The following is a 27,012-nucleotide window of genomic DNA, read 5'->3' on the forward strand; positions in this document are numbered from 1 at the left end:
TGATTAAAACACAAGGCAGAGGTTGGATGAAGTGTGAATCCCCCTCGTCTCATCTTTTACCTGCATGGATTTGATCCCAAAGCCCCCAGGTCGGGCTTCCCATGGCAGTGGAATTTTCCCCTGCCCTACCTTTGTGTTTTCCTGCAGCTGCTGGTTCAGTTCTCTCCTGCAGTTCAGCTCCACCATCCTGGGCAATCCCACTCCTGGTGTCCACAGCTCCTGGAACAAACCAGTTGATGGCCAAATGAAACCACAGAGCCAGGAAAAAAGGCAAAAGGAAAGGCCCTGCTAAATCCCTGTTTAAGGGCTGAGGGAACTCCTGATGTTCCTGCAAATTCATGGCAACTCCTTCCATTCCAAACAATTTACAGATATTATTTATTAGCCTGGTCAAACAATACAATAATAAGAGCATTTGATTACTACTAATTATCCTTAATTAATTCCCTAAGTTACAGGGGGATGCTGGTGACAAAAGCAAAGTAACACACAGTGGAAAAAAGCTGAAATATTCAGTATAAATTTGATTTTTAACTGGAGAAGAGACATTCCCTCCTTGATTTCCAGTGAATATTAGATAATATAGAAAGTCCTGATCATCATTACCACCGTGCAAGAAGCATCAGCCTCCAGAAGTTTTTCCTACCCTCTGGATTCCTCCCTGGAATATCCTGAGCTCTGCTTACCTATTGCAGCTCCCCCAAAAAAGGGGTAATTCCCCAAAATATTTATGGCTCTGGCAAAACTCCAATTTTGAGTGTCCCGCCCCAGGAAAAGAGGAGGATTTTCAATTATCTACCTCAAAGCCTGGATTTCATCAGTCAGGAAAAGTGGATTCTGATTTTAAGGGACAATCCCATAAATGGGGAGTGTGTGTGTCTGGTCACTGCAGTTCTGTGCCAGGTCAGGCTCTAAAACAAAGATTCCAATCTTGGGAAATGAAAGAAGTTATAGGATCACCCAAGGATCACTAAGAAATAAAATAAGACTCTATTTCATGGAATCCAGATGGTAATTTTTTTAACTGCAAAATTATTAAAACCTCCCAGCACTTGAGACGTGATGTCATAATTTCAATTTCCCAGCACCAACTTGGATTAAGCTCCTAAATTAACAAGGATCCAAAGTGCCAGGGCTTTTCCAAGATATTTGAGGTGCCCAAACATTGGGTATTGTCCTGAAATCAGGACCGAGAGACCTTCAGGATTTTGGACAAGGAAACCTAAAACAAAACCCCTAAAACAAGAAAATGTGGGGTTTGGGGAAGATTCAGCAACACTCAGCTCTTTGTACTAATTAATAACAGTGACATGGGCAGATGAAGGGGATGAAGATCTTCCTTAGTCTAAAAAGCACCAGTTTTTAACCAGAATTGGCTATTTTTCAACAGGAATCAATAACAGGGGGCATTTTATCTCCTGAGCAGAGACATTAAAGTGATTTCTGGACTTCTGGGGTAAAACTAAAACATCATCAAGCACTGAAGGAAAATTAGAATCCACCAGGTCACTGAAATAAAAGGGGGGGGGGGGAGGCATTTATTTAAAATTGATTTCTTTCTTTATTTTATTCGGTAGAAATGAGGTCTGGGGACCAGCCAGTTTTATTCCTTATCCTCGTGTTTCTCCAGGCTCTTCCTCTTGGTTTCCCATACAAAGTTTGGATTCTTTTCTTCCTGATGTGTAAGCATTAACCACTTGGAATATTCAGAAGATAATCTAGTTCCATATATTAAATATTTAATGTATTTCTATACAAAAGCTGGCGAAATAACCAGTGGAACCAAAGGACCTCGACAGATAAATAACTGGATTATTTGGAAAGCCTGGTTTAATGTCCATTAAACTCAGATCAAACGACTTAAAGATCAAAAACTTCACTTAAAGCTTGTCTGGAGAGACAAGAATGCAGGTGTGAGATGGTTCCTGCTGGTTGTCCCAGCTGTTAAACAGCTCCAGGGAACAAAACCAGAGGTTTCCATTCAAAAGCACTACAATCCATACCCGGCTCATCTTCCCTGCTCCAACTCCCACCACAAGGTTCCACCTGGAATATTTTAAGTGTCCCAAGCTATGGAAATCACTCACAAAGCTTTGGCTTGCCTTGAATTCCTCCAACTGGCTTTTCAACTCAAGGAAACCCAGGAAGTGGAACACAAATATGGAACAAACATCCCGGGAAATTCCATTTTTGCACCGGCAAAAAGTTCATCTCTGGGAATCCCAGAAGCACCAAGGTTGGAAAAGCCCTCCAAGATCATCAAGTCCAACCTCTGGCCTTGCCTATTTTGTTTAGTTGTTTGCTGTTTTTTTAACAAATATTATCTTTTCATTTACCCCAAGAATTCCTAAAGAGCAAGATTTCAGATCCTTGAGAAATGACTGAGTGATTCAGAAAAGAAGGGAAGTTTGGATTCCCTGTGTATATTTTGGAAGAGCACTCTCCCCAAATATCAATGACTGATTAAAGTACAAATTTAGAGTTCATAGCTGTAGGATTCTTACACAGAAAAGCACATTTTGCCTCACAAACCCCTTTCATCTTCTAAAACAACCTCACATAACATATCCTAAGCCTTACTAAAGCACTGTGCTTTTACAAATTTTAAATTTACAAATGTTAAATAAGCCAGGAACAGTTGCAGACAAGTCAAAAAGTCCATTTAGAGAGAACACAATAATTACCAAGAGAAGAGAATTCATCCCTGCATGAGAAATGTGAGCAAACTGAACCCAATTTCACTTTTTCTGGACCAAATCCAGGCAGGAAAATTGCCTCTTGGATTCATAAATGCAGGCTGGGAGTATAAACCGAGGCCTGACAATAATAAACAAGGATATTTCAGTATTTCTGCTGTTCCTATTCACTAACCCTCCAGCACATTGAATAGAAATAATAATATCCTCCCTCTGGTTACCTTCTCCTCCGGGTTTGGAGCGTTGCCTCGATCCTTTAGTTGAAGGCTGCCTTGATATCCCTGCAGGACTTTCACTCTGGAAAAGAAACTCCAGAAATTTATACAACTGTAGATCTAAAAATCCTATAATTATATCTGAAATTTACTTACACGTGTTGCTTTTTCACCTGTATTTCTTACGCATCGAAAATATTCTCTTCAGAACTGACCCACACATTTTGAGTGTGTTTCCCTCAAAGTCTGCAGGTTTTTTTCCTGGATATCCCAGGTCAGATTTCCTTAGTGTAAAAAAATGTAAATGAGGAGTATCCAACCCTGTGGAAGTTGTGGAGCACCTGTGATGCCACTGCTGGTCTTGGGATCTGATTTTTGGCTCCTAAAAGGACTAAAATGCTTCCAATCCCCTCATAACCTGCCGGGAAGTCTTTTAAATTTCATTCCAAAACAGAAGCAAGGATTAAACAATTGTCCTACTGGGCTTCCATAGTCTATCACTCAAATGGCAACTTCCTTGGATAAAGATCCTGGACAAACTAAGGGGGTGCTGCCAGAAAGTCCAGCAGACAATGGATGATCTGAAGGTGCAGCTGGCCCAGGAGGGAGGGGGAGAGTTCCCAAGGGGAAAAGATGAAACTTGGAGGAAACTTCAGGATGTTTCTGAGGACCCTGACCTTGGTCTGGAGGCGGAGAGGCCAGGAAAGGAAAGCAGGGAAGCACACACTGGAATGATCCTGTTCTCCCTGGATGCAGCTGGCCCTGCCTCAATCCAGGAACACCTGACTGACAATTCCTTCTGCACCTGGCAATGCTCCTTGGAAAGGAGCAAGGCTGCACGTTGGGAAAAAGACATGCAAAAGCAGCAGTCCCTTTGGAATGAGATGCCAGCATTCCCAGGGGATTTGCTGCTCGCTCTGCCTGGAGCCAAAGGAATCCAGAGGAGGTGGAAAGGAGAGTTCCTGCCAGCCCAAGGAAACTCCTGGGAATGGGAGCAGGGGGATAAGGAGACAGCCCATCCCCTTACACCCATCTTGGCTCCCACAAGGGGATCCTGCTTCCATGTGGACCAGAGCATGGAGCCAGTGGTGGGATCTGGCCCTCACTGCACACAATAAACCAGGAGCTTCCAACAAGTTTCCAACACGGACGGGGCTTGGAGCAACCTGGGCTAGTGGAAGGTGTCCCAGCCCATGGCAGGGGGGTGGAACCAGGGGGTCTTTAAGGTCCCTTCCACTCAAAGCACCCTGGGATTGTATGATTCCACGATTCATGCTTCCAACAACTTCCCTGCCCTTATCCCTAACTCCCTGATTCCTTTAGCAAAGGAAGCAACGATCTCTGAACACACCAAGGTGAAGTTTTGGGTGATTTGTAGAATTCCACTTTACATTTCCAGGCTTTCTATCCCAATAATCTCTGCCCCCTATCCAAAATCCTGAAATATGTTTAGCACCTCACAGGATTTCCTTCCTCATGTGATTTTTTGGGGGGAGTTTGTGTGAACTAATAGTCCCTGAAGTTTGCACCCAAGATTTATTCCAGCCCCGCTGATTATCACGATCCTTAAGGTTGGAAAAGACCTCCAAGATCATCCTGTCCAACCTTCCATGTCCATGTGTTTGACCTAAAAATGAGGGTTACAAATTCTTCCAGTGTTATGCCAACATTAACTCTGGATGTTCCACCGACCTGCAGGAGAAAACTGTCAAATCCCACCATTAATTTTCCAGAATATCTTGCACACAGGACAATGGTCCATCCATGGCATAATGGATAAGGACACAACAAGATGCTCTGGGTTGGAAAGGACCTTCAAGCTCATCTCATTCCACCCCCTGCCACCTTCCACGAGAAGGTTCCTCCTCTTGAGGAAATACAAGGAAAACCAGACTGAATTCCAGACCCCTCAGCTAATGTTGAAGTGGTTCATCTTCATTATCCTTAATTACTTTCCCAACCCCAAGCCTTTGCAAGGAGGAAAAGTGAAGCCCATCTGGCACATTCCAGCTCCAGCAGCTCCTGGGTGATGTCATTATTAGCACAGGGAGTTGGGAAGAGGCGCTGAGGCTTCTGGAAAAGTGGATTTAGTTTATTGATGGGGCTACAGACACTGTTTTTGCAGAGCCACTGGCAGCAGGTGCAGGGTAAAAGCTGACATTTTCTCAAAAAAAAAAAAAACCCAAAATCCCACAATATTTATGATTTGGGGCTTTCCAAAGGGAGAGAAAAGAGGTCGTTCCCCTTCTTAGGGATTCACAGGCTTTGAAAAGCAGCCACTGGAGCCATTAAAGGGAAATCTTACACTCCATCCTGGAAAAAACACATTCTATGGAATTCTTGATGGATGGATGCTTCCCATTTTTGAGTGATTATGGAGAGGATCCAGCAAACCATCCATTCTGCTGCTCTGGCCTCATTATTAACCTTTAAATAGGTTGAACTTCACTTTAAAATGTAAGAAAACAAGTTTTTCTGACGTTTCAGAACTCATTAGATAATTCCCCCCTCCAATTCATCAGCTCCACTGATAGGTAGATAATAACAATTAAGAATAAACAAATAATAAAAAATATGAATTGTGTGAACTAAAATTTAATTCAACCAGCCCTCAAAAATACTTTTTTTTTCTACTTAGATCCACAGGGTCAGGAGGTGTATTTGCATTTCTACCATAAATATCGTGTGCAAGGATAATTTTACATAAATTAAACATACACAAGGGGAGATCCTGACTTGCTAAGGCCAACTGAAGTGCTGTGGTGAGGAGACTCAGCAGGAGAATATCAATCAATTATCAATTGTGAAGCCTCACAAGGTGATGTTCATCTGCACACAAATGCTTTGCAAACACAGCAAGATGAGGAAAATCCCTCTTTTTGAAGCCTAAGTTGAAATGATGGCTTTCTAACACACTGACACCAAAAAGACGGGGTCATTCCCAGCAGATTTCCATGGAATGATTCTCTCTGCTGGCTTTTTTTCGTTCCATAGTTTGTTGTAACATCCAGTTAAGCTCCGACAGAAAGAGAAGTTGGTCAGATCTGATTCAAGGGACCATTTCCAGAGCACTGTGCTTTGCAGGGCATCAATAAAACCCATTTTCCAAGTGGCCAAAAGTGACAGGATATTACAGAAAGCTTTAGCCAAGAGTTTCAGCAGCCACAGGAAACGTGGAGGAGCCTTTTCCAAGGTGTTTGGCCCCAGGGATAAATGACAAACCTGCTCTGTTCCACTTCCAGCCCAACAGCACCATGTGCTCCATGACCTCCAGCACCTTCTGTGCAAAGATAAAGTGATCCTGATTATTTAGAAGGTCAAAGAAAAGCCATTTTAAATATGATTTTTTTTTTTTACCTGAGGTGGACTGAGAGAGAACAGAACAACCCAACCCTGATCCCAAACTGTGGAATGCAAGAGCCAGCCTTGAGGCAGCTTCTGATTGCCATGTGTTGCCCAAATGTCTCTTAATTCCTACTTATCCTCGCTTTCTTCTAGCTCCAGAAAATTAGAGATACCCATGGGGTGACTATTGCACAACACACAGAGTTCCTTTAGTGACAGAAAAATACACTGAAATTAAAAAAAAATAATAAAGTCAACCTGTCAAAATTTACGTAGATTTTAAAGCTTGGGTAATTAGCAACAAGAGGAATTAAGACTTGCACGAATATGCAGAGAATCTTATTAAGATCCTTAATTTTATAGGAGGAAAGCCAGGAGCTAAACTTTGAAGGCTTTGCTGTACATGTAGAATATGAATTAAAAAAAGCTGAATTGATTCGTTTTCTAAAGGAAACGCAGAGAAAGGTAAAAAAGGTTCATCCTCAGGGCAAAAAAGAGGGGTTGCCTCCAATTGTTTCAGTTCTCTTATAGTGAATATATAAATTGTATAACCATATATATAAAACATAGCTGATGATTGATGCTGAGGATTTACTAATTCTGCAGCAGAGACTGCAAAATCCGAGTCAATATTTGCCATGTGCCCAGGGGGAACTTGTTTCCCTTCCTTTGAATCCATTTGTTTCCCTGCCACGTGACTTCAATGGAGCTACAGTGGTGAAAAGAGGGCAAATCCCTACAAATAAAGGCATTACCTTGCTGTGGATTCTAATTATTTCATGCTGGAATTTCCTCTGTTTCACTCTGTGCAACTATCACAGCTCGAAAAATTCACTGGGCACATTTTAATCTCATTTTCCTCTTCCACAACCTTAAACACGAGGAACCTTTCGTCCTGCCCTGGTTTAAAGGGTGTGTTTTCATTACCTAAATAACAATAAATCAGCAGCCTCTGCTCTTACACAAGCAAACAGGGGCAAGAATGTCCTCTAGATCTCAGGGAATAAAACCCACTTCCAAGCCTTGGAATCCCTCCCAAAAGCACTTAAGAAGGGAAATGAAACCTGCCTGCCCCCGTGTAGGATTGTGGTGCCCAAGAGCTTGGGACGAGGCTCAGAATTTCCATTAGAGCCCCGATTTGCAGGAAGTTTAACTTGGCCAGGAATATTTAGCTTGGGGCTAAAAAAAAAAAAAACCTTCTTTTATAAGCTCTGCCTCCAAGTGCCAGCAACTTAAAAAGTTTGCTTGGATTTCAGTCCAGGAGGAGCTCTAAATTCGTCACCCGGTGATGTCAGCGGGCCCAGAGACTCCTGTGAGATTGGGGGTCCTGCCTCTCTTTTCCCTTAGGATGAGCTGCTTCAGCTTAATTCCCTGAAGTCTCACTGACTAAATATGAAGCCATCTGGCTCCCTAATTCCCCACATTGCCTCATGTCCCCGGGAAGCAGCAGCTGGAGACACAGAGGTATCCCAAAGAACAGCTCCTGCTCAGAGGCGCTCCCTGAGCTGCTCTGCTGCCCCACCATCATCCAGCTGCACAACAGGGGCCCTGAAACAACAGGGGGTTTCTTTTCTTTCCAAAACAGTAGCTCCTGTTAAAGCATGATAATAAATGAAAAAAACCCAACAGCTTTCCAGGGAAGATCCTGAGGAACAAGGAGAAACCCCATGGCAGGGGGTTGGAAGGAGATGAGCTTTAAGGTCCCTCCCACCCCAAGCCAGTCTGGGATTCTGTGAACTTGGAACAAACCAATATTTTTCCCGGAGTACCCAACATATCAACACCCAGGAATAAAATCTGGAAAATGAAATAAATTGAGTGGATTTTTGGGGTTTTTTTGGATCCAAGCTCAGAGAAATTTTTAATAAATAAATAAATAACCAACCAACCCACCAGACAAGCATCTGTGTAGTTTACAGCCCTAAAACTTGTTATCTACCTCCCTTTCAATCAAAATCTTTCCAAGGACGGTCCCAAATCATTCTAAAGTGCAACAATTTTAACATTTCTGTATTTCCCACTACTAACCTCATTATCTGGCTGGCACTGGCTGTCTTTAGTTGGCCTCTGTGTCTTCCTAAGTGTGGATTCCTCAGGATCTGTGGGCTGTAAAAGGAATGAGCTGGTTTAGATTCAGTGGGTTGAGACTGACACAAATTAAGCTCCCTCCAAACAGAAGCATCTTTGATGTCCATCAACCCCAAATTTCTGCCACGAAGAGAGCAGAAGAGGGAAACTGGAATTATTTAGAGGAGAAAGAGAAGATAAGAACAACAAAACAAAAGGCAATGAAGAGATGGCTCTTATGGCAGTTTAGGATTTAGAATCAGGGAATCCCAGAATGGTCTGGGTTGGAAGGGACCTGAAAGCTCATCTTGTTCCAACTGACTCCACACTGAGGCCTTCTAGGACCTGAAGGGGCCGACAAGAAAGACAGAGAGGGACTTGGGACAAGGGATGGAAGGACAGGACAAGGGGGAATGGCTTCCCACTGCCACAGGGCAGGGATAGATGGGATATTGGGAAGGAATTCTTGGCTGTGAGGAGGGGCTGGGATGGAATTCCCAGAGAAGCTGTGGCTGCCCCATCCCTGGAAGTGTCCAAGGCCAGGTTGGAGCAACCTGGGTTAGTGGAAGGTGTCCCTGCCCATGGCAGGGGGTGGGATGGGATGAGCTTTAAGGTCCCTCCCAACCCAAACCAGTCTGGGATTCTCTCATTCCTGTCATCTCTTCTAAATTACTCTTTTAATGGATCTGTGCTCACCTGGAACACCACAGCAAGAGGCTACTGGAACACAAATGAAAAAGGCAGAAAAGGACAAAAAATATCTAAATTAAAGTACCTAAATTGAAGCTCAGCAGAATCCCAGAATGGTTTGGGTTGGGAGGGACCTTAGAGACCATCTCCTTCCAACCTTCTGACAGGCTGGGAGAGCTGGGGGTGGAGAAAAGAAGACCCCAGGGAGACCTTAGAGACCCTTCCTGTGCCTAAAGGGACTCCAAGAGAGCTGGAGAGGGACTTGGGACAAGGGATGGAGGGACAGGACAAGGGGGAATGGCTGCCCCACAGGGCAGGGTTAGATGGGATATTGGGAAGGAGTTCTTCCCTGGGAGGGTGGTGAGGGGTTGGGATGGAATTCCCAGAGAAGCTGTGGCTGCCCCATCCCTGGAACTGTCCAGGGCCAGGTTGGACGGGGCTTGGAGCAACCTGGGATGGTGGAAGGTGTCCCTGCCCATGGCAGGGGGTGAGACTGGATGGTGTTGAAGTCACACCCACAAGAATCCAGATGGGCTTCCCAGTAGTTCTTCCAATTAAAAGAAACAAATAAAACCAAAAACAAACAGACAAACAAACAAACAAAAACACACCAAAAAAAACACACACACACAAAAAAAAGCAAACAAAAAACCAACAAAAACAAAAAAAAACCCAAAAAACCAACAACAACAACAAAATAAAAAACCAAAAAGCCAAGCAGCTTAATCTAGAAAACCAGAAAAAAATAATACAGAAGTGCAACTCCACCAGAGTCGCAGACTCCACCCCAGAACCTTCCCCTCAGGAGAGGAACTGCTGCTGAAGGGAGGATTGAATTGCTAAAGGAGCAGAAACACAGCCATGGGAGGTCACTGGAACAACCACAGCATGGGCAAAGTTCTCCTCTGCAGTGACATTCCCGTTACCTTTCTCTCTGCTTTCTCCTTCCCACGTTCCCAGTGATGCTCCTCATCCTTTTCCTTGTCCCCGCGTCTGTCCCGATCTCTTCCTCTCTCTCTGTCCTTCTCTCCTTCCCTGTCCCTGCCCTTCTCTTTGCCTCTTCCTTTCACTCTGTCCTTTTCTCTTCCTCCTTCATGTTTTTTCTCTCTTTCCTGTCCTTTCTCACGCTCCAGATCATCTTCTGTGTCTCCTTTTCCTTTGCTTTTTTCCGGTTCTCTTCCCTGCTTGGTTGTTTTTTTGCTTCTTTCCCTGTCTCGTTTTTCTCCTTCCCTCGAGGTCTCACGTTCAGGTTCTTTGTGCCTCTCTTTATTATCCTTCTGTTTCTCACCCTCCTTTTCTCTTTCTCTGCTCTCCTTGGGTTTGCTGTCTCTGCTTGAGCTTCTGTCTTTGATTTCAGGGTCTCTCCTGCTCTAAAAAGAAAGTCAACACTCCAAATTAATTCCAGTATCACTCAGTGACTTTACACAGACAAAAAACAACCAAATAAATAATACCCTCCAGGAAAATGCAAATTCTACCTCTTTATCCCTATGGCTTTTTGGTTCTTCTGGTTTGGACTCTCTGCTTTCTTTCTCTCGAGGTTTGGAGGATGGAGGTTTCCCTTTAGGATCAGCTCTTTCCCCAGCCAAGACCCTTTTTACAGCAGCATCACTGGAGAGCTGCAAGGAACAGAAAAACATCAGGAAAACGAGGGAATTCTTTTAGGAAATGTCTCCTTTTTTCCTAACTCTGTGATCAACATGACCTGGGGGTTGGGGTTTTCTTCTGGGTTTGCTGCTGTTGTTATAAATAAAGCTCTTTTTTTTCTCCTTCACAGAATCAATCAGAGAAAAGGCCTCTGAGACCACTGAATTCTTTCCCAGGAGCTCTTTTATATCAAACACCTCCCTTTAAGGTCCTAATTAATTAATTCTTGTTATAATTTGATTAAATGAACCAGAACTATAGAAATTGATGGTGGTTTTTTTTTAGTGTATTGCAATTCTCATTGCAACTGCTTAAATATATTTCAAAATGATGAAAAACCTGTCAAATGCTTATACCAGGACTGTCAGATTTGTTAAATATTCTTAAAATCACACAATGTTGGATCTGCATCCACTCTCAGGCCACTCCACTGTCACCCAATACTTGTTCCATCAGCAGCAACCAAAAAAAAACCCATCCCATTTCCAGGGAATTTTCCTTCCTGAAACAGGAATAGCTTTGCAATCACTACACACTGAGGCTGACTCCTGATTCTCTCCTGGTTTGTAAATGCATATATTTATCAACATGATAAATATATGATCTCAAGCGATTAATAAGGAATTAGCACAGCCAATTAAAACAAAATAATGTCAATTATTAGCAAAGATAATGCAAAGCAAACTCCCAGGCAGCCTGTAAACACTGTAATATTTCATTGTTAAACAGACACAATTTCTTCACACTCATTAATTCAAGGGGTTCTGAATCACCTTTGTTTTGAAGGATATTTTTGAAAGGTTTTTTGAAATATCTTTGTATCTCAAAAATCTCTGCAACACTTTTAAGCAAAGAATCCCCATCACTTTTAAGAATTATTTTAAGAATGTAACAATAGAAATTACATGTAAAAATGTAATAATTCAATGTAAGAGTTGCCCCTGCAGTTGTTTTCAACCCCTTATCAAACATCTCCTTTGCCGCGTTTCCATATTCAAAAAAGGCCGGGCGGAAAAATGACTTTCATTCCAGAATTAAGAGATTTATTTGACTGAGGGCTCCTGGATCCCCTGGGCCACCAATAAATATCAAACCAGCTGCTCCAATCTCCCTGTGTGTATAAAAGGCAGATTGTGGTGTCCCACCTTGTTCAAACAACACTTCCCAATGGCCTGGAGGAACTCGTTGGTTTTCTCGGGCTCGTGTCCAGCCACCACACGCACTGGCCTCACTGCCAGGGGCTCCCCCGTCACCAGCACCACCACATCGATGGCCTTCTGAAGGAAGTGGATTTTGGAATCTTTATCCTGGCAAAAGAGCAAGCCAGAGGTATTTTTAGCTCCACAATTAGCAGACGTGCCTGGGGTTCGGAATTGTACTTCGTGACTTGCCCCGAGGGCCCTTCGACAGACACGACGTCTCCTGGTGATCAGGGAAGATCAGAAGTAAATAATAAACACCAAATAAACAAATTAAAGCTTTATTGGAGGGTTTCTGGCCCAGAGAATGAAATGCTGGCGTGAAGGAGAAAATCCAGTGGGGAGAAAACAGGGGTTTATTAATAAAATGTAACAAAATGCTCCCCCCATTCAGAAATAAAAAGGAAGGGAAAGAAATGCTGCAACCTCCTATTAAATAGTCGTTCATCCTTCCTGAAATCTAATAATTTATGGAAAGAGACAAGACATTATTCTAAACCAAACTTTCCTCCTCCATCCTCATCATTTCCAGGAGTTATCTGTGTGTTCTGTCCATGTAAGAAATCCTGATGGACCAAATGGAAATCTACAGCTCCCACCTGCAGCAGGAAATCAAACTGGATCAAGATAGAAAGAAATATCTGAAACAGTGCTGAGTGTTTTTTATTGGGTATTTCCCTTATTTCAAGTGACAGAAATTGGTATGTATATAAATATAATAAAATATAAATATATATATAGATACAAATATAGATTCTATATACACAAAATATTTATATTTATAAGATGATATAAAAAATGACAAGATCAAGCATGATATCCAATGTTTGCATTTATAAGATAATATTTTACTAGACCTTAAAAGATGAGCCTCTCTGGTAAACACAGAGTGCCATCCAATGCAGCTGGAGCAGGAAGTGTATTTCTTCCAGAGAAATCCCAACAATTAAAAAATCCAACTGATTTCAACCCTCCTGTTGATTACTCAGATAAAAATGACTCTCCTGATTTACAGCTCCAACAGAAATCCCAGTAAGGAAGCAGCCAAGTGCTCCTCCTGAGCAGTGGGTTTGGGATGGGGACCACCATCTGGAGACATTTTCCCCCCACATTCCAGGATCTGGATCTCCTCTGCCTGAACTCTGGAGAACCAGCTCATGGACTGGGAAAGAAATTCTCAGGGAGGTGCAACTTCCCTTCTGTCACAGGGTGGAGACACAAAGACCTACTCAGGAGGTGCTGGGAAACGGATGAACAAGGACAGTACCAACAAAAAATATCAATCCGTTTATAAATAACTTTTTGAGTTCTCCTGACAACTCTAAGAACAGTCACAGAAAGCAATGCACATGTTAGAGCATTAATTGCCTGCAGCAAGTGCCTAAAACATGTGAGAAGTGGCTGGAGGGAGGAGAAATTGGGCTCCCAGACCTCAGATTTCAGTTGCTACATTAAACAAACACCAAGGGATGAAGCTGCCTAAACAGCAACACCTTGTTTGCCAGGAACCAGCAATTCCAAACCAACCTGGGGGTTGGAGAACTCAGGGAGCTCAGCCAAGAGCCAAGCAGAAAGCAGCAAATACAGATTCAAGTCCCCCTTGTACTTAAGAAAAGCAGTTTTCAGGGATAATATTCACCTCCTCTCTCAGTAATGAGTCATTTTTACACTGCAATAAAGCTACTGTGGAATGCAGCTCCTCCAGAAATGCCTCAGCAAGTCCTGGGATACTAAACAGGAATATTCCATGGATATATTTATGTACCATATATATGTGTGTGCACAGACACAAATATATAAAGCAATAAAGCCACAGACTCCACTGAGAGACCACAAGACTCTTTAAACCTGCCCGTGGATTTCTAGGGATTGTGATTTCTTATCAATTTATCCCTCATTATTGATCAATTATTTATTATCAATTCCTTCCTACAGAATGATTTTTTTCCCATGCAATAGTAACTGGGAAAAGTGGATCTGGGCAGAGATCACCCCTCAGTGGTTTGAAATAGGTATAAAAACAGTTCTTTGCACCCAGCAGCTTGTTTGTGTCACAGCCACAAATCAATCTACAGCTGTTCACCCCATGCAGTGCATAATAAAACCCACAGGTAGGAACTTCCACAGCAAAACTAAAGACAGATCCTTGAGGCAGAGTATGGAAAAGGCCAAAAGAACCTCGTGGCAGCTTTCAAAGAATACTTATTTTAAAGCTAAGGAAGTAAGGAAGTCTCAGACCTACCTTAACATTGTCTGACTTCAACTCAAAATCGGTGTAAAGTCCTTTCAGAAAACCTGTCACCCTGATTACCTAAATAACAGAAGAGAAGGAGCAAGTTAAGAACACTCAAAGTCTCTGCTTTAAGTAATAAATTAGGAAGTAATAAAAAGTAAGTAATACAGCTCCTGGGGCAGCAGGAAATCTGTTGGCCTTGGTGTGACATCTTTAGAACTGGTTTTAGAGCAGGTTCCCTCCTTGCAGCTCAGGCCTCCCTTCCTTTTCCATTCCATCTTTAACCTTGATGGTTGGTAAATCCAAGAGATTTTTAATGCAAACAACAGCAGGGCAATTTAAAGGAGGCTCAGGGGGGACCTTCTTGCTTTCCACAACTCCCTGACAGGAGGGGGGAGTTGTGGGGGGGTCGGGCTCTGCTCCCAGGGAACAAGGGACAGGACAAGGGGAAACGGCCTCCAGCTGTGCCAGGGGATGGTCAGGTTGGACATCAGGAGGGATTTCTCCATGGAAAGGGTGGTCAGGCATTGGCAGGGGCTGCCCAGGGAGGTTTGGAGTCCCCAACCCTGGAGGTGTCCAAGGAAGGCCTGGCACTGAGTGGCACTGAGTGCTCTGGGCTGGGGGACAAGGTGGGCATCGGGCACAGGGGGGACTCCGTGATCCTGGACATCTGTTCCAACCTCACTCATTCTGGGGCTTAATTTCCAACCCTCTGCTGTTAGGAATTGCACAACAGAAATGTTTGGTCACCATTTAAACAACAATAATAACAACAGACAGAGAGCACAGGAGGTTCAGCAGAGTTTGAGCCCCACACAAGTACATCGTCAATATTAACGATTTTAATCTGTATTGTTTATTTTTCACTTTATTCATTGGTCATTTAATACCATTTATTAGATTTGAAGCTTCAGAACCTTTTAAAATTTGGGATATGGACATACTGATCACATGACCAGATGCTCTCACCCTTTATCTCCAAGGAAATCTTTTCCTCAGGCTCCTGCCAAACAGCCAAGGGCATTTCAGTGATCCCAGAGCTGCACATTTCTAAGGAATGGGGTGTGATCCAGTAAGGTGGATAAAGATGGGTAATTCCTAGTGGATTTATGAGCAGGAATCTAAAGATGTTTTCCTGTTTTTAGAAGGATTTGGTTTCTTCATTCACAGAATCATCACAGGTTGATGTTGGAAGGACCTTAAAGCTCATCCCATTCCATCCCCTACCCCAGGTTGCTCCAACCTGGCCTTGGACACTTCCAGGGATGGAGCAGCCAACAGCTTCCCTGGGAATTCCATCCCAGCCCCTCCCCACCCTCCCAGGGAAGAATTCCTTCCCAATATCCCAGGTTGCTCCAACCTGGCCTTGGACGCTTCCAGGGATCGGGCAGCCAACAGCTTCCCTGGGAATTCCATCCCAGCCTCTCCCCACCCTCCCAGGGAAGAACTCCTTCCCAATATCCCACCTAACCCCGCTCTCTGCCAGCGCGAACCCCCTTTTCCCAGCGCCCCCCACGCCACGTTTCCCCCCCGCCCCAGCTCCCGCGGTGCCCTCGGCACTCCGGCCGTGCCCTGGGCGTGTGCCCGGCCCGGGGGTGTCCCTGGCAGGGTGGGGAGCGCTGGCGGTGCCCGGGGGTGTCCCTGGCAGGGCAGGGGAGCGCTGGCGGTGCCCGGGGGTGTCCCCGCTCCCACCTCGGAGATGAGGTCGTGCAGGTACCGGAACGGCGGCTTGTTCAGCAGCGCGTCCGTCAGCGGCGGCTTGCGGATCACCTGCCCCAGGCTCTCCCGCGTCCGCCGCGCCACCGCCTCGTTCATGGCGGCGGCGGCGGCGGCGGCCCCGGGCCCCAGCGCTCAGCCGGGGCTCATCCCAGGGGGAATCCAGCGGCAAATCCCACCGGGAGCGCACCGGCAGCGGCCCGGCCGCGCTCCCGGCGTGCCCCGCGCTGCGCATGCGCGCGGCGCGTTGCTAAGGGACAGCGCGGCCATAGCAACCGCATAATCCCTGAGGGGAAAAAAACTTGGAAAGGGCCCCAAAGCCGCCCCGTCCCGCCCCTCGGTGGAATAATCGGCGAATAAATGAAAGCTAGGGCAGAGGGCGGTGGATAAGAGCGGGAAAAGTTGGGGTTTTACTGCGGTGATGGTGTTTGGTTTTATCGCTAAAGGGATGTTGCCATGATCCTGGTGGGGGGAGCCAGCACGGGAAGGAGAGGGAGATGTTGGAGCATCTTGGTGCCTCCTCTGGACTCGCTCCGAGGGCTGGAGCCCCTGTGCCATGGAGCCAGGCTGGGAGAGCTGGGATTGTCCAGCTTGGAGAAGGGAAGGCTCCAGGGAGACCTGAGAGCATCTTCCAGGGCCTAAAGGGGCTCCAGGAGAGCTGGAGAGGGACTGGGGACAAGGGATGGAGGGACAGGATAAGAGGGAATGGCTTCCCACTGCCAGAGGGCAGGGATAGATGGGATATTGGGAAGGAGTTCTTCCCTGGGAGGGTGGTGAGGGGCTGGGATGGAATTCTCAGAGAAGCTGTGGCTGCCCCATCCCTGGAAGTGTCCAAGGCCAGGTTGGACAGGGCTTGGAGCAACCTGGGATGGTGGAAGGTGTCCCTGCCCACGGCAGGGGATGGAATGGGATGAGCTTTCAGGTCCCTTCCAACCCAAACCAGTCTGGGATTCTGGGGCTGCTGAGAGCCACAGCATAGCCCAGCCTGGATATTTTCCATAATATCCAAATCAAACCTCCCCTGGCACAGCTTGAGGCTGTTTCCTCTCATCCTGTCCCTTGTTCCCTGGGAGCAGAGCCCAACCCCACATGGATTCACCCTCCTGTCAGGGACTTGTAGACAGCATTAAAATCCCCTATGAGAGAGAGGAAAGAGTTTGAAAGTCATTAATTTAGTAACTGGAGTCTGTATTAACATTATTAAAACCTTTGCTGTATAATTCAAGCAGAAATAAAGGATCAGCCCATTTCCTCTCCAGTAAACACCAGACTGTGCTTCTGAAAATGGGGAAAAAACACACTAAAATAACTTTAAACTTGCATCCAAATCCCAATTCTCCAGCTGAACCCAGGTCTTTGCACAGCACAATCCCACCTGGATCGGGAATACTTCAAACAGAGATGGGAATGTTGGTTTAGGAACAGATTGGAAAATTAAAGCTAATTAAGGCTGTGGCCCCTCCAATGTTAAACACCAATTTGTGCCATTCCCAGTGAGACATCCAGAGACAAAGCAACTAAGCATCTAGAAATGACATTTTATTTCGTGAAGAACACTTGAAAAATAAAGATGAAAGCTTTTCCAGGCTTTGCAACCATCATAACCCACGGAATCACAAAGACTCCGTTTTCCAAAGGGGTTCCCTCTCCCTATCCCCCCCCGTTTTCCACAAACTCTCTTCCTTGTGGAATGACCCACAAGAGTTTTAAGGAAAAAAAAAAAAATATGCATTTTTGAGCCAATATGAAAAATAATCCCAGATTGGTTCAGTGCAGGTGCTGCTACATTACACTTGAACAAAGGCACAAAATCCCCTCTTGGAATTCCCACTTGAGTTTCTCCAACCTCGGTGTTCTCTGGGAGAAAGCAGAGTTCTCAAAGGGGGAAGGCTGAGCTCGGTCCAGCTCTCCAGCAAGAGCTGGAGGCACTAAAGGGACAACAGAGAAGTGCAATGCAGTGGAACCACCTGGAAACACAAAGCTTTCCAGTCAGCACCTGGATCCCTCCTGGAAACATGGGCTCCCAAGAACACTTGATTTGGAAGAAGGCGACAAAATAAGATAGGAAAGCATCGGCTGCCCTCACCTCAGGCAGGAAACCTACCCATGAAACCAGGATTTCAGGATTCAAGTGAATTCAAGGACATTAAAGAGCCCCTTCTGGAGTGATCGGCCCCAAAAAGCACAGAAGCTGAATTTTAAAGATATGAACAGAAATAAATAAATACTAATCATGTGCTTTGTAGCACTTTTCACTTCTTATTCTTCTTTTTTTGCTGATATCTGAGTGTCAGTTTTTATCTTTCAGCTGTCTGAAATACCAGAATTTTCTTAACCTCTAAAAGGTACAGGAAAAATCCCACCTTAGGCAAAATTTTAGGAGTCTGCTGAACTGGCAGCTCCTGCTACAAAATCTCCTCCACTGTCAAATATTTGCTGCAGTTCCCAAAAGCAACTTGTATTTTGTCCTCTCATTATTATTAGTTAGGGATAATCAGGCTTACTTTTGATCTTAATACTTCAGGACTTTGGACACGGAGGCCTGATGTCAGAGGCTCCACCTCAGCCCTGTGACACCAAGAGAAACATGGCAAATGTAATAGAGTGTTACAACAACTGGAAAGATGAGAAATGAGGGAAATTCCTCCGAAAAAAGAGCACAGAAAATAAATACAAGCCCTTTTCCTGAGTACAGTAAAACCCACTTAACTCCAAACATTGGATCTGTCAACTCTTTCCAACCGTTTTGTCTGTTAATGAAACTTATGGACAACAAAAAAGTCCTAGAAACTGCAAAATTCAATTTAGTGGCAACAAAAAAAAGCCCTAGAAACTTCAAAATGTAAGAGTACCACACTCTTGTTCCAGGTCACAGAAGCCCTCTGGGTTTTACATCTTGACAGATCCTGAATTTGCCCTTTTTTCAGCCCATTCTGTACACTTTGTTCAGAGATTTCCATGTTTCCTTCATTCCTCAAGTCTGGCTCCAGCTCCTACAAACTTAGGTTTGTATATAAAGAGAGAAAAGCAAATTCTGGTACTGGCAGTAACTTCAGTGATGAGGGATGGGAAAAAAAATTCTACAGAGAGATGATTCTGACTGGATTAAAACTCAGTAGTGATGGTGCAACGTGTCAGACCTGCCCCAAAAAAATCCATTTAGGGAGAATACAAAAGAGTCAGCAATATCATTGAATATATTACTCCATTTCCTCCTAGATAAAGTGCATTTACCCAGCCTGAGAGTAGGTACCACGTGGAGAAAGGGACACTAAAGCACTTCCCCAAGAGAGAGCAGAGAAAAGTCCGAGTTATCCTGAATCCTACCCCCCAGTTTGGCTCCGGGATTCTTGAGGGCACTTTGGGAAAGCCCCTCTGGCTGCTCCATGTAGGTAGATGGATCCAGTGTGTTGTGGTGAGCAAAGCCCCTCCTGTGCTATCTGAAAACCCCCACATTGATGGAAAGAGCCACTTCTGGTTTCCGGGGCTTCGTGTGCAGCTTCTCCTCCAGGGAAAAGGGCTCCTGGACACTCCTGGCTTGGCGACTGTGGGAATAAAACAGTCAGGAGGGGGATTAATTTTAGTCTTGAGCTTTAGCACCCACAGCAGACGAGCCTGGACTGATCCCCAGGTTCCAATGAGTTGTAAGAATGAACCACAAGCTCAGTCCAACCAGCTGTGCAAAGCCAACCAGTCGGGAATTCCCTTTTCCTCATCCCCGCAGTGTTGCAACAGAAAAAACTGAGGCTCCCTGTAGGAACTTAGAGCCATGAGCTGGAATTATCCAGGTGCTTCCTGCAGGACCACTGGAATTGTGTGCTCTGAGAGCACTCAGCTACCACTGGTCCAAAAAGCCACCCAGGTATCAAATTAATTCATTGAATCCCAGACTAGCTGGGGTTGGAAGGGACCTGAAAGTTCATCCAGTCCAACTCCCTGCCGCGGGCAGGGACACCTCCCACCATCCCAGGTTGCTCCAAGCCCTGTCCAGCCTGGTCCTGGACACTTCCAAGGGTGGGGCAGCCACAGCTGCTCTGAAAAGCAGCAAAGAACAGTTTTTCTAATGAAAAATAAATGCAAATACTCAGTACCTTTTCTTTTTTTCCAGGGCCAGCTGCCTTTGCTTCTCTTTCCCAATGTCATCTCTCACGGTGCTGAAGTCCTTGGTGTCATCAAGGAGAAGGTTCTGTTGGGGAAAAGGATTTGATCCATGGAAGTCAGAAGCTCAAACTATTTCCCACCTGTCACTCAGTTGACATAATTCATTTCTGAGAGCATTTCTGACTGCTTTTACACCAATTAACTTCAAGTTAAGTACAATCCCAGAAGGGTTTGGGTTGGAAGGAACCTTAAAAGCTCATCCAGTCCCACCTCTTGCCATGGGCAGGGACACCTTCCACTAGACCAGGTTGCTCCAAGCCCCATCCAACCTTTTACACTTCCAGGGATGGATTTCTTCCACAAGTCTAAGGCAGCAGGATGGGACATCAGATTTTTCTCCTACTGCTTTAAAACCCAGCCAGTATGTTCTTTCCTTCTCCTAAACAAGCCTGATTGCTAATTCAGAGCTCAATACACTGGTTTTTTTTACACTGGTTTTTTTTACATCATTAAATAGATCTGTCCATTTTTTGGAATATGTAATGGGTTTATATCCATAATGGGATTTTTAAAGGGCACTGTCCTTGGATTTTATACAGAATTAAAAAAAAAAATCAAACAGTCAATTAAATGAGGGCCAGAAAAAACAACCAGGAGAAAAAGGAGCAGCAGCAGCAGCACATCTCCCACCCACATGTCCAAACCCACATCCCAGTACCTCCAGAGATGCTGCAGGAAAACCAGGAAGACTAAATCCCAGGTGATTTACCTTCACCCCAATGATGTCTCCATCCCTCAGGTGATAAGGTGCTGACTGCAAACTCTCCTGCTTTTTCCTCCTTTTCCTCTTGGAAATTTGCTGTGTCTGAATTAAAAAAAAAAAAAAATCAAAGCAGAAGATTTTTGGAATTCTCCTGAAATACGATTACAAAGGAACAGCAGCACAAACCAACACATTCCTCTCCAACAGCTGTTGGATTGTGTCATTCCAGCTCTTACCCAGCTGGATATTGGCAGCCACTCGAATCTCTCCGGGAAGTATTTGGCTATTTCGATTTTCTCCACAGGGAGACAGTAGTGAGAGGCCACTCTCTGCCTCAGTGCCCAGGTGGTGCATTCCTTGGAGATATCCCACACCAAATCCCTGCAGTCAGAGTAGTCCCTTTCTCCTGGAATTCCCATCTGGACTCGCAGCAGCAGCTCATGGGGGCTGGCAGCAGGAGGAAAGAACAGACGTTCTTGTGAGTCATGCTTTCAGAATTCCCAGTTTTCACTCCCTCCTGCCTTCCCTCACGAAAAACAAGCTCTAAGTCTTCCTGAATCCTCCCATTTCTAATCCTGCCAGCACTGGAGTTAAAAGCTGCTCAGTAAAGGCTCCTCTCAAATGCAGAACTGAAAGAAATGAAGTGTCTTGAGCTCTTACCCCAAATTCTCTTCTTTTTGCAGAGGTTCTATGCAGATTCCCACGCTGGCACCCAACTTGTAGTCACTGGAAACAAAAGAGAGATCCTCTGAAGCCAGGCTTGAAGAGCTGGGGCTGGAGAAGGGAAGGGTCCAGGGAGATCTGAGAGCCCCTTCCACAGCCTAAAGGGGCTCCAAGAGCTGGAGAGGAACCTGGGACAAGGGATGGAGGGACAGGACAAGGGGGAATGGCTTCCCACTGCTACAGGGCAGGGATAGATGAGATATTGGGAAGGAATTCTTGGCTGGGAAGGTGGTGAGGGGCTGGGATGGAATTCCCAGAGAAGCTGTGGCTGCCCCATCCCTGGAAGTGCCCAAGGCCAGGTTGGACAGGGCTTGGAGCAACCTGGGCTAGTGGAAGGTGTCCCTGCCCATGGCAGGGGGTGGGATGGGATGAGCTTTAAGGTCCCTCCCAACCCAAACCAGTCTGGGATTCTCTCATTCCTGTCATCTCTTCTAAATTACTCTTTTAATGGATCTGTGCTCACCTGGAACACCACAGCAAGAGGCTACTGGAACACAAATGGAAAAGGCAGAAAAGGACAAAAATTACCTAAATTAAAGTACCTAAATTGAAGATCAGAAGAATCCCAGAATGGTTTGGGTTGGGAGGGACCTTAGAGACCATCTCCTTCCAACCTTCTGCCATGGGCAGGGACACCTTCCACTGGAATAACCGTGGTAGTTATCCCAGTTTATCCCAATTTAAAAACATGCTCAGAGAAACCGAAGCAACCAGAAATGGGCTTTCTGCTGACAGGCACCTGATTTATTTCCCCACCAATCCCTCCCACAGTTGCAAAGCCAGTTGCACATTTCCCAAAAAACCTACTTGAGTCTCTGCTTGTTGTTCCTCAGGAGCTTTCCAGGGCGTTTGCTGTCCACTGTCCACGCCCTGAGGAACGAGGGCAGGGGCACAACCTGCTCCTGGCAGCATGGCAAGGTCAGGGCCTGAGAGAAAGGAACATCCTGTCAGTAATTTTAGCAGCCATTCCCCTTGGAAAAAGAGAAAACCACTGGATTAACTCCCAAGGCAACACTCAAAACTGCATTTACTGCACACCAGCTGTTGCTTGTGGTTATGATCAAAATATTCCCTTTTCAAAGGGAGTTGGGCTTCACTCCCTCCCAACATTTCTTAACTCAACTTATATTCCCAAAGTACCAAATTTCTTTTTTTAAGCAAATTTTGAACATCTGGGAGGGAATGAGGCTGTTGGAATCGTTTCCCAGTCTCTACGAGCTCCTCCAAGCCCTCACCAAGGACTCCCCCCTTCCCATGCTCAGACAATTCTCCTGTTTTCCCAAGCTGCAAACAGGCAGTTTTCCACAGCAGGAGCTTGGCAGAGCCTGAAACCAAAGGCATTCCCAAAAAATAAGTGTTGGGATGGACCAGGATCTAATGAGATATCCTTCCCCATGCAGTTCAGGACAACAAAGAGCCTTCTGGTAGGACTAGCTCATGTATTTTTGTGGTGGTTTTTTGGTTGGGTTTGGGGGTTTCTTTTCCTTTTGGGGTGTTTTGTTTGGTTTTTGGGTTTTGGTGTGTTAAAATCTTACATTTCTGGTTAAAAAAAAAGCAAAGGCACCTTAGTTTCTGGCCAAAGAAACTAAGCCAGACCTTCCTGAATGACAAATGTGACCTTCTGTGCACCCAGAGCAATTCTTCGACACCAAAAAAATCAAAAGAAGAAGCAGAAAACTAACAGAGGAACAACGTGGGAATGGCAAGTGGCTTTTTTAGGAAGTGCCTGGATGTGTGGTGCTTCTCATGGAGAAGCTGGACCCAGTGATGCAAAGCCAAAGGCTGCAAAGCCAGAGTTCCAGGCAAAGTGCAACGAGGCTTCCCCAGGCCAGGAATCACGAGGGGGAGGAGGGGAACTGCAGGGACACTCAGGAAGTGTCTGAGCCACGTGCTCCAAATGCCCCTTGGTTCTCAGCCCTGAGCATGGCACGAAAGAATTGCCCCAACTCACTGGAGACCAGGGAAAAGGAAGTGCACAGGAGGTGTTAGCAGAGCTCGAGTCCCCCCAGCGCCGCCCTCATCCCCCCAGGGAGAACATCTCACCTGCACCTTCAGCTCCTCCAAAGAAGCTTCTCCTGCTATTTCTATCCTGCCAGCATAACAAAGCTCCATGGATGGGTGGCTGGTTTCTGGGGAAGCTTTGGGAAGGGGGGAGGAAGAAACAAACAGAGGAGTCATCATGATTTTGTTCACAATCCTGAGAGATCACAGTCCCTTCACGGGGAGACTCCACTTCCAGAAGGGACCTGCCCTGTAGAGAATCAGAATATCATGGAATTCCAGAATGGTTTGGCTTGGAAGAGATCTTAAAGATCCAACTCCCTGCCACTCCCTTCCATTAGAATAAGCACAGTAGGATCTACTTATACACAGTAGATAAAATCCATTCCAATGGTTTCCAAACAAGGAGGGTTCCAACAGATCCTAGAATGCCAATTTTTAAACTAGGAGCAGTTATTCCCATTGATAAATAGGATTAATTGTTGGTTATGACTCTGAAATGTAAATCCTACTGCGAGGAAAGGTAAATCTGCCCTCAGCTGCTGAAATCATCAGGGGAGAAAGTAAAACCCAGAAAAGGTTTGAGAGAGAGGAGAAAAATGCAAAGAAACCTCCAAGGAGAGGGGTCCTGCCCTCCAAAACAACTCATCAGGAAAGAAATATTCTTTTCCTGTAGAAAGGAAAATCTGTTTGTTTCCCATTTTCCAATTTAGTGATTCCCACTTCATTTCCCTCTCCCTTCTCAACCCTCACTTGGTTTTGCTGCCCCAGCTGGTTTCTGATGTGACCTTTAAAAGAACAAACACACTTAAAATCCTGCATGTGAGGTCTTTTATACCATGGGAGCTTTACTCATCGCTCCTTTTCCAGCTTCCCAAAAAGCCAAACAGCCTGAAGGGAATTAAATGTGCCATTGGGAGTCTGGCATTTGAAGCCAAATCACCTCTGTGCTTTAAAATGCTGCCACTGCCTTCAGGGACAGAATAAGGAACCCTTGCTTCAAAACCTACCGAGATCTTGAGAAAATCCACCTGAGGAACATCACAACAGGATTATCCAGCATTTATGGATTTGTCACAAACTCCCTTTGGCTCCTTTCACCACAGATGTGCTGCAACTTGTACAGTGCCTCGTGGATTGCAGAAGGATTTAAAGCTTTGCATTAAAGTTCTGGGCTTGACTCCAAACCCTCAGAGCAGCCCCAGGTGATTCCTTCCCAAGCCTGGCCAAGCTCACCTGTGCCAGCAGACACCTGCAAAGCTTCCATCTGGCAGGTCAGCCCATTCACTTGGTCCTGAGCATTCTCTCCATGTTTCTTACGGCTTGAAGGCCTGAGCCACCAGATAGGAATTTTCAGGAAACCCTGGAAAGTGAACAGAAAGCACTGGGAAGTTTCTGTTTCAGTGCAAAGGAATAAAATTTTCCTTTTGTCACAGGAAGGAGGAAAAGACTTGTTCAAAAAGATTTGTTCTGAAACAGGCTGCCCAGGGAGTGGTGGAGACACCACCCCTGGAAGTGTTCAAAAGCATGGATGTGGCACTTGGGGACACAGTTTAGTGGTGAATATGATGGTACTGGTTCAAGGTTGAACTTGATGACCTTAAAGGTCTTTTCCAGCCCTAATGATGCTACATTTTTGCAAGGGACACCTTCCCCTAGCCCAGATTGCTCCAACCTGGCCTTGGACACTTCCAGGGATGGGGCAGCCACAGCTTCCCTGGGCAACCTGGGCCAGGGCCTCCCCACCCTCACAGGGAGGAATTTCTTCCCAACACCTAATCCAGGGATTCATCAAAGCTCACCCACTACAACACTGCTCAGCCTCTTCAGAAACTCCTGGTTCTCCTGATAGGTTTTCCCACCTGCTCTGCACAGCCAGGAAGGGACATGGAGTTGATCCCTGTCTCCTTTCCCGAGCAGGAGAGCTTCCTTGCTTCCAGATGCTGCTCTCAACACTCACAGCACTGTGGCCATAACCTCTTATCCTACATTTTTTCCCAAGAACAAACGTATTACAAACCTCTGGTTTTCCCTGAGGAAGCTTTACTTGCTAAGAGCCCCATTCTCTGCCCACTTGTCTCCTACCCTGCAATTTCCAGCTTCCCAACACTTCATGGGATACAGCTGGGGCACAGATCCATGGTTTTCCATGCCTCTTGGATCACCAGTTGTGTTTATTACCCTCCTTTCCTTCCACAGTCCAAGGAATAGGTGCCAGGTGTGTGACAATCACTTGGATGAGATTTGTCAATGAAGGGCAAAACCCTGAGTTTTCTGTAATCCAGGGGGTGAAGAGCAGGGCAGGCTGAGGGTGGGACCCTGGAACAGGTTCTCCAGAGAAGCTGTGGCTGCCCCATCCCTGGAAGTGTCCAAGGCCAGGTTGGACGGGGCTTGGAGCAACCTGGGATAGTGGAAGGTGTCCCTGCCCATGGCAGGGATGGGACTGAATGAGCTTTAAGGTCCCTTCCATGATTCCACTTAGTTGTTGAATTCTGCCCCAAATACCAGAGGGCAGGGTTAGATGGGATATTGGGAAGGAATTCCTGGCTGTGAGGGTGGGGAGGCCCTGGCCCAGGTTGCCCAGAGAAGCTGTGGCTGCCTCTGGATCCCTGGAAGTGTCCAAGGCCAGGTTGGACGGGGCTTGGAGCAACCTGGGATAGTGGAAGGTGTCCCTGCCCATGGAAGAGCATGGAATGAGAAGATCTTTAAGGTCTCCTCCAACCCAAATCACTCTGGGATTCTGGGATTCCAAGTCTCTGTCCACTGACTAAAAAAAACACAATCCCTCTTGTTTTACCTTTTCTGGAAGTTTTCCTTCTGTTATGACCAAAGTGTCTCCTCTGCACACATTGAGTTCCTTCAGGGTGGCATTCTGTGGGAAGAGAAAAGCCAAGGCTATTTGTGAATCCCCAAGCTGTTCAGTGCAGCTCTGCCCAGGAAAAGTCTCTACAGAACAGGGAGGAAAGAAACTCAAGGCAAAAAGAGGATCCTCTTACTTCCTGACTTAGTGCTTCCCCTGCTTCATAGCACCAGTCAAGCCTTCTCAAATGCCAGTTATCACCTACCAAAAACCAAAAAATACACATGCAAAACTAATTAGCCAATGATGCTGGTTTGGGAAAACATTACACAACTTAATAAGCATAAAAGGTTCTTTTTTCTTGGGTTTTCTGTTTGGTTTTTAAACACAACTCTGGCTAAATGAAGTATTGCCTTCATGCCCTTCCCCAGACCCAAGAAACACTTTGCATAAATGTCTCTTCCTCACCCATCTAATTCTCCCTGGTTTAAGAGGAAAGAGAAGGAATTCCAATGTCAATTTACCATTTGAATCTATGACAAGCTCTTTAAAATAAAAATTACATTATAAAGACAGCAAGTTTAGAACTCTTTCCTCTCCTCACAGGTGATTGCAACAAATAGACAAGGTTTAGGGTGGCAAGAGCTGTCTAAGAAATATGAAGAATTCCTTTTAAAAGTAAATAACAACACAACAAACCTGATAATCCACATTTCTGCAGCATTAAATTGAGACACTGAAAAAAGAAACACAGGGTGAGATTTGTCTCAATGCCCAGGTTGAGAAATAAAAGTTTTCAGCACATTTTCTAACAAA

The 27,012-nt window shown here is 45.4% G+C and overlaps 2 protein-coding genes across 5 annotated transcripts in view; both read right to left on the reverse strand.

Moving 5' to 3' along the window:
* The window catches only part of LOC113962991 (TRAF3-interacting protein 1-like), a 28,844-nt gene extending 12,816 nt beyond the window's left edge, over window positions 1-16,028 (reverse strand). For all 4 annotated transcript variants that reach the window (XM_027673785.1, XM_027673784.1, XM_027673782.1 and 1 more), the window contains exons 1-8: window positions 15,785-16,028; window positions 14,102-14,170; window positions 11,806-11,967; window positions 10,492-10,632; window positions 9,940-10,383; window positions 8,285-8,362; window positions 2,918-2,993; window positions 130-219 (exon numbers count right to left, since the gene is read on the reverse strand). In XM_027673785.1, the coding sequence (XP_027529586.1) occupies window positions 130-219; window positions 2,918-2,993; window positions 8,285-8,362; window positions 9,940-10,383; window positions 10,492-10,632; window positions 11,806-11,967; window positions 14,102-14,170; window positions 15,785-15,907 (1,183 nt within the window). In that variant the 5' untranslated portion in view covers window positions 15,908-16,028. The remainder of the gene's footprint in view (window positions 1-129; window positions 220-2,917; window positions 2,994-8,284; window positions 8,363-9,939; window positions 10,384-10,491; window positions 10,633-11,805; window positions 11,968-14,101; window positions 14,171-15,784) is intronic.
* A 1,298-nt stretch (window positions 16,029-17,326) lies between these two features.
* The window catches only part of LOC113962993 (ubiquitin carboxyl-terminal hydrolase 40-like), a gene marked incomplete at its 5' end in the record, with an annotated part of 14,874 nt that continues 5,188 nt past the window's right edge, over window positions 17,327-27,012 (reverse strand). The window contains 11 exons of the mRNA XM_027673786.1: window positions 17,327-19,353; window positions 19,900-19,994; window positions 20,679-20,774; window positions 20,909-21,119; window positions 21,333-21,398; window positions 22,203-22,321; window positions 23,439-23,533; window positions 24,633-24,759; window positions 26,194-26,268; window positions 26,393-26,457; window positions 26,896-26,983. Coding sequence (XP_027529587.1) covers window positions 19,245-19,353; window positions 19,900-19,994; window positions 20,679-20,774; window positions 20,909-21,119; window positions 21,333-21,398; window positions 22,203-22,321; window positions 23,439-23,533; window positions 24,633-24,759; window positions 26,194-26,268; window positions 26,393-26,457; window positions 26,896-26,983 — 1,146 coding nt within the window. The remainder of the gene's footprint in view (window positions 19,354-19,899; window positions 19,995-20,678; window positions 20,775-20,908; window positions 21,120-21,332; window positions 21,399-22,202; window positions 22,322-23,438; window positions 23,534-24,632; window positions 24,760-26,193; window positions 26,269-26,392; window positions 26,458-26,895; window positions 26,984-27,012) is intronic.

This window comes from Neopelma chrysocephalum, unplaced genomic scaffold (genome assembly GCF_003984885.1).
Source record: "Neopelma chrysocephalum unplaced genomic scaffold, ASM398488v2 Primary Assembly neopelma1_186966, whole genome shotgun sequence".
Lineage (NCBI taxonomy): Eukaryota > Metazoa > Chordata > Aves > Passeriformes > Pipridae > Neopelma > Neopelma chrysocephalum.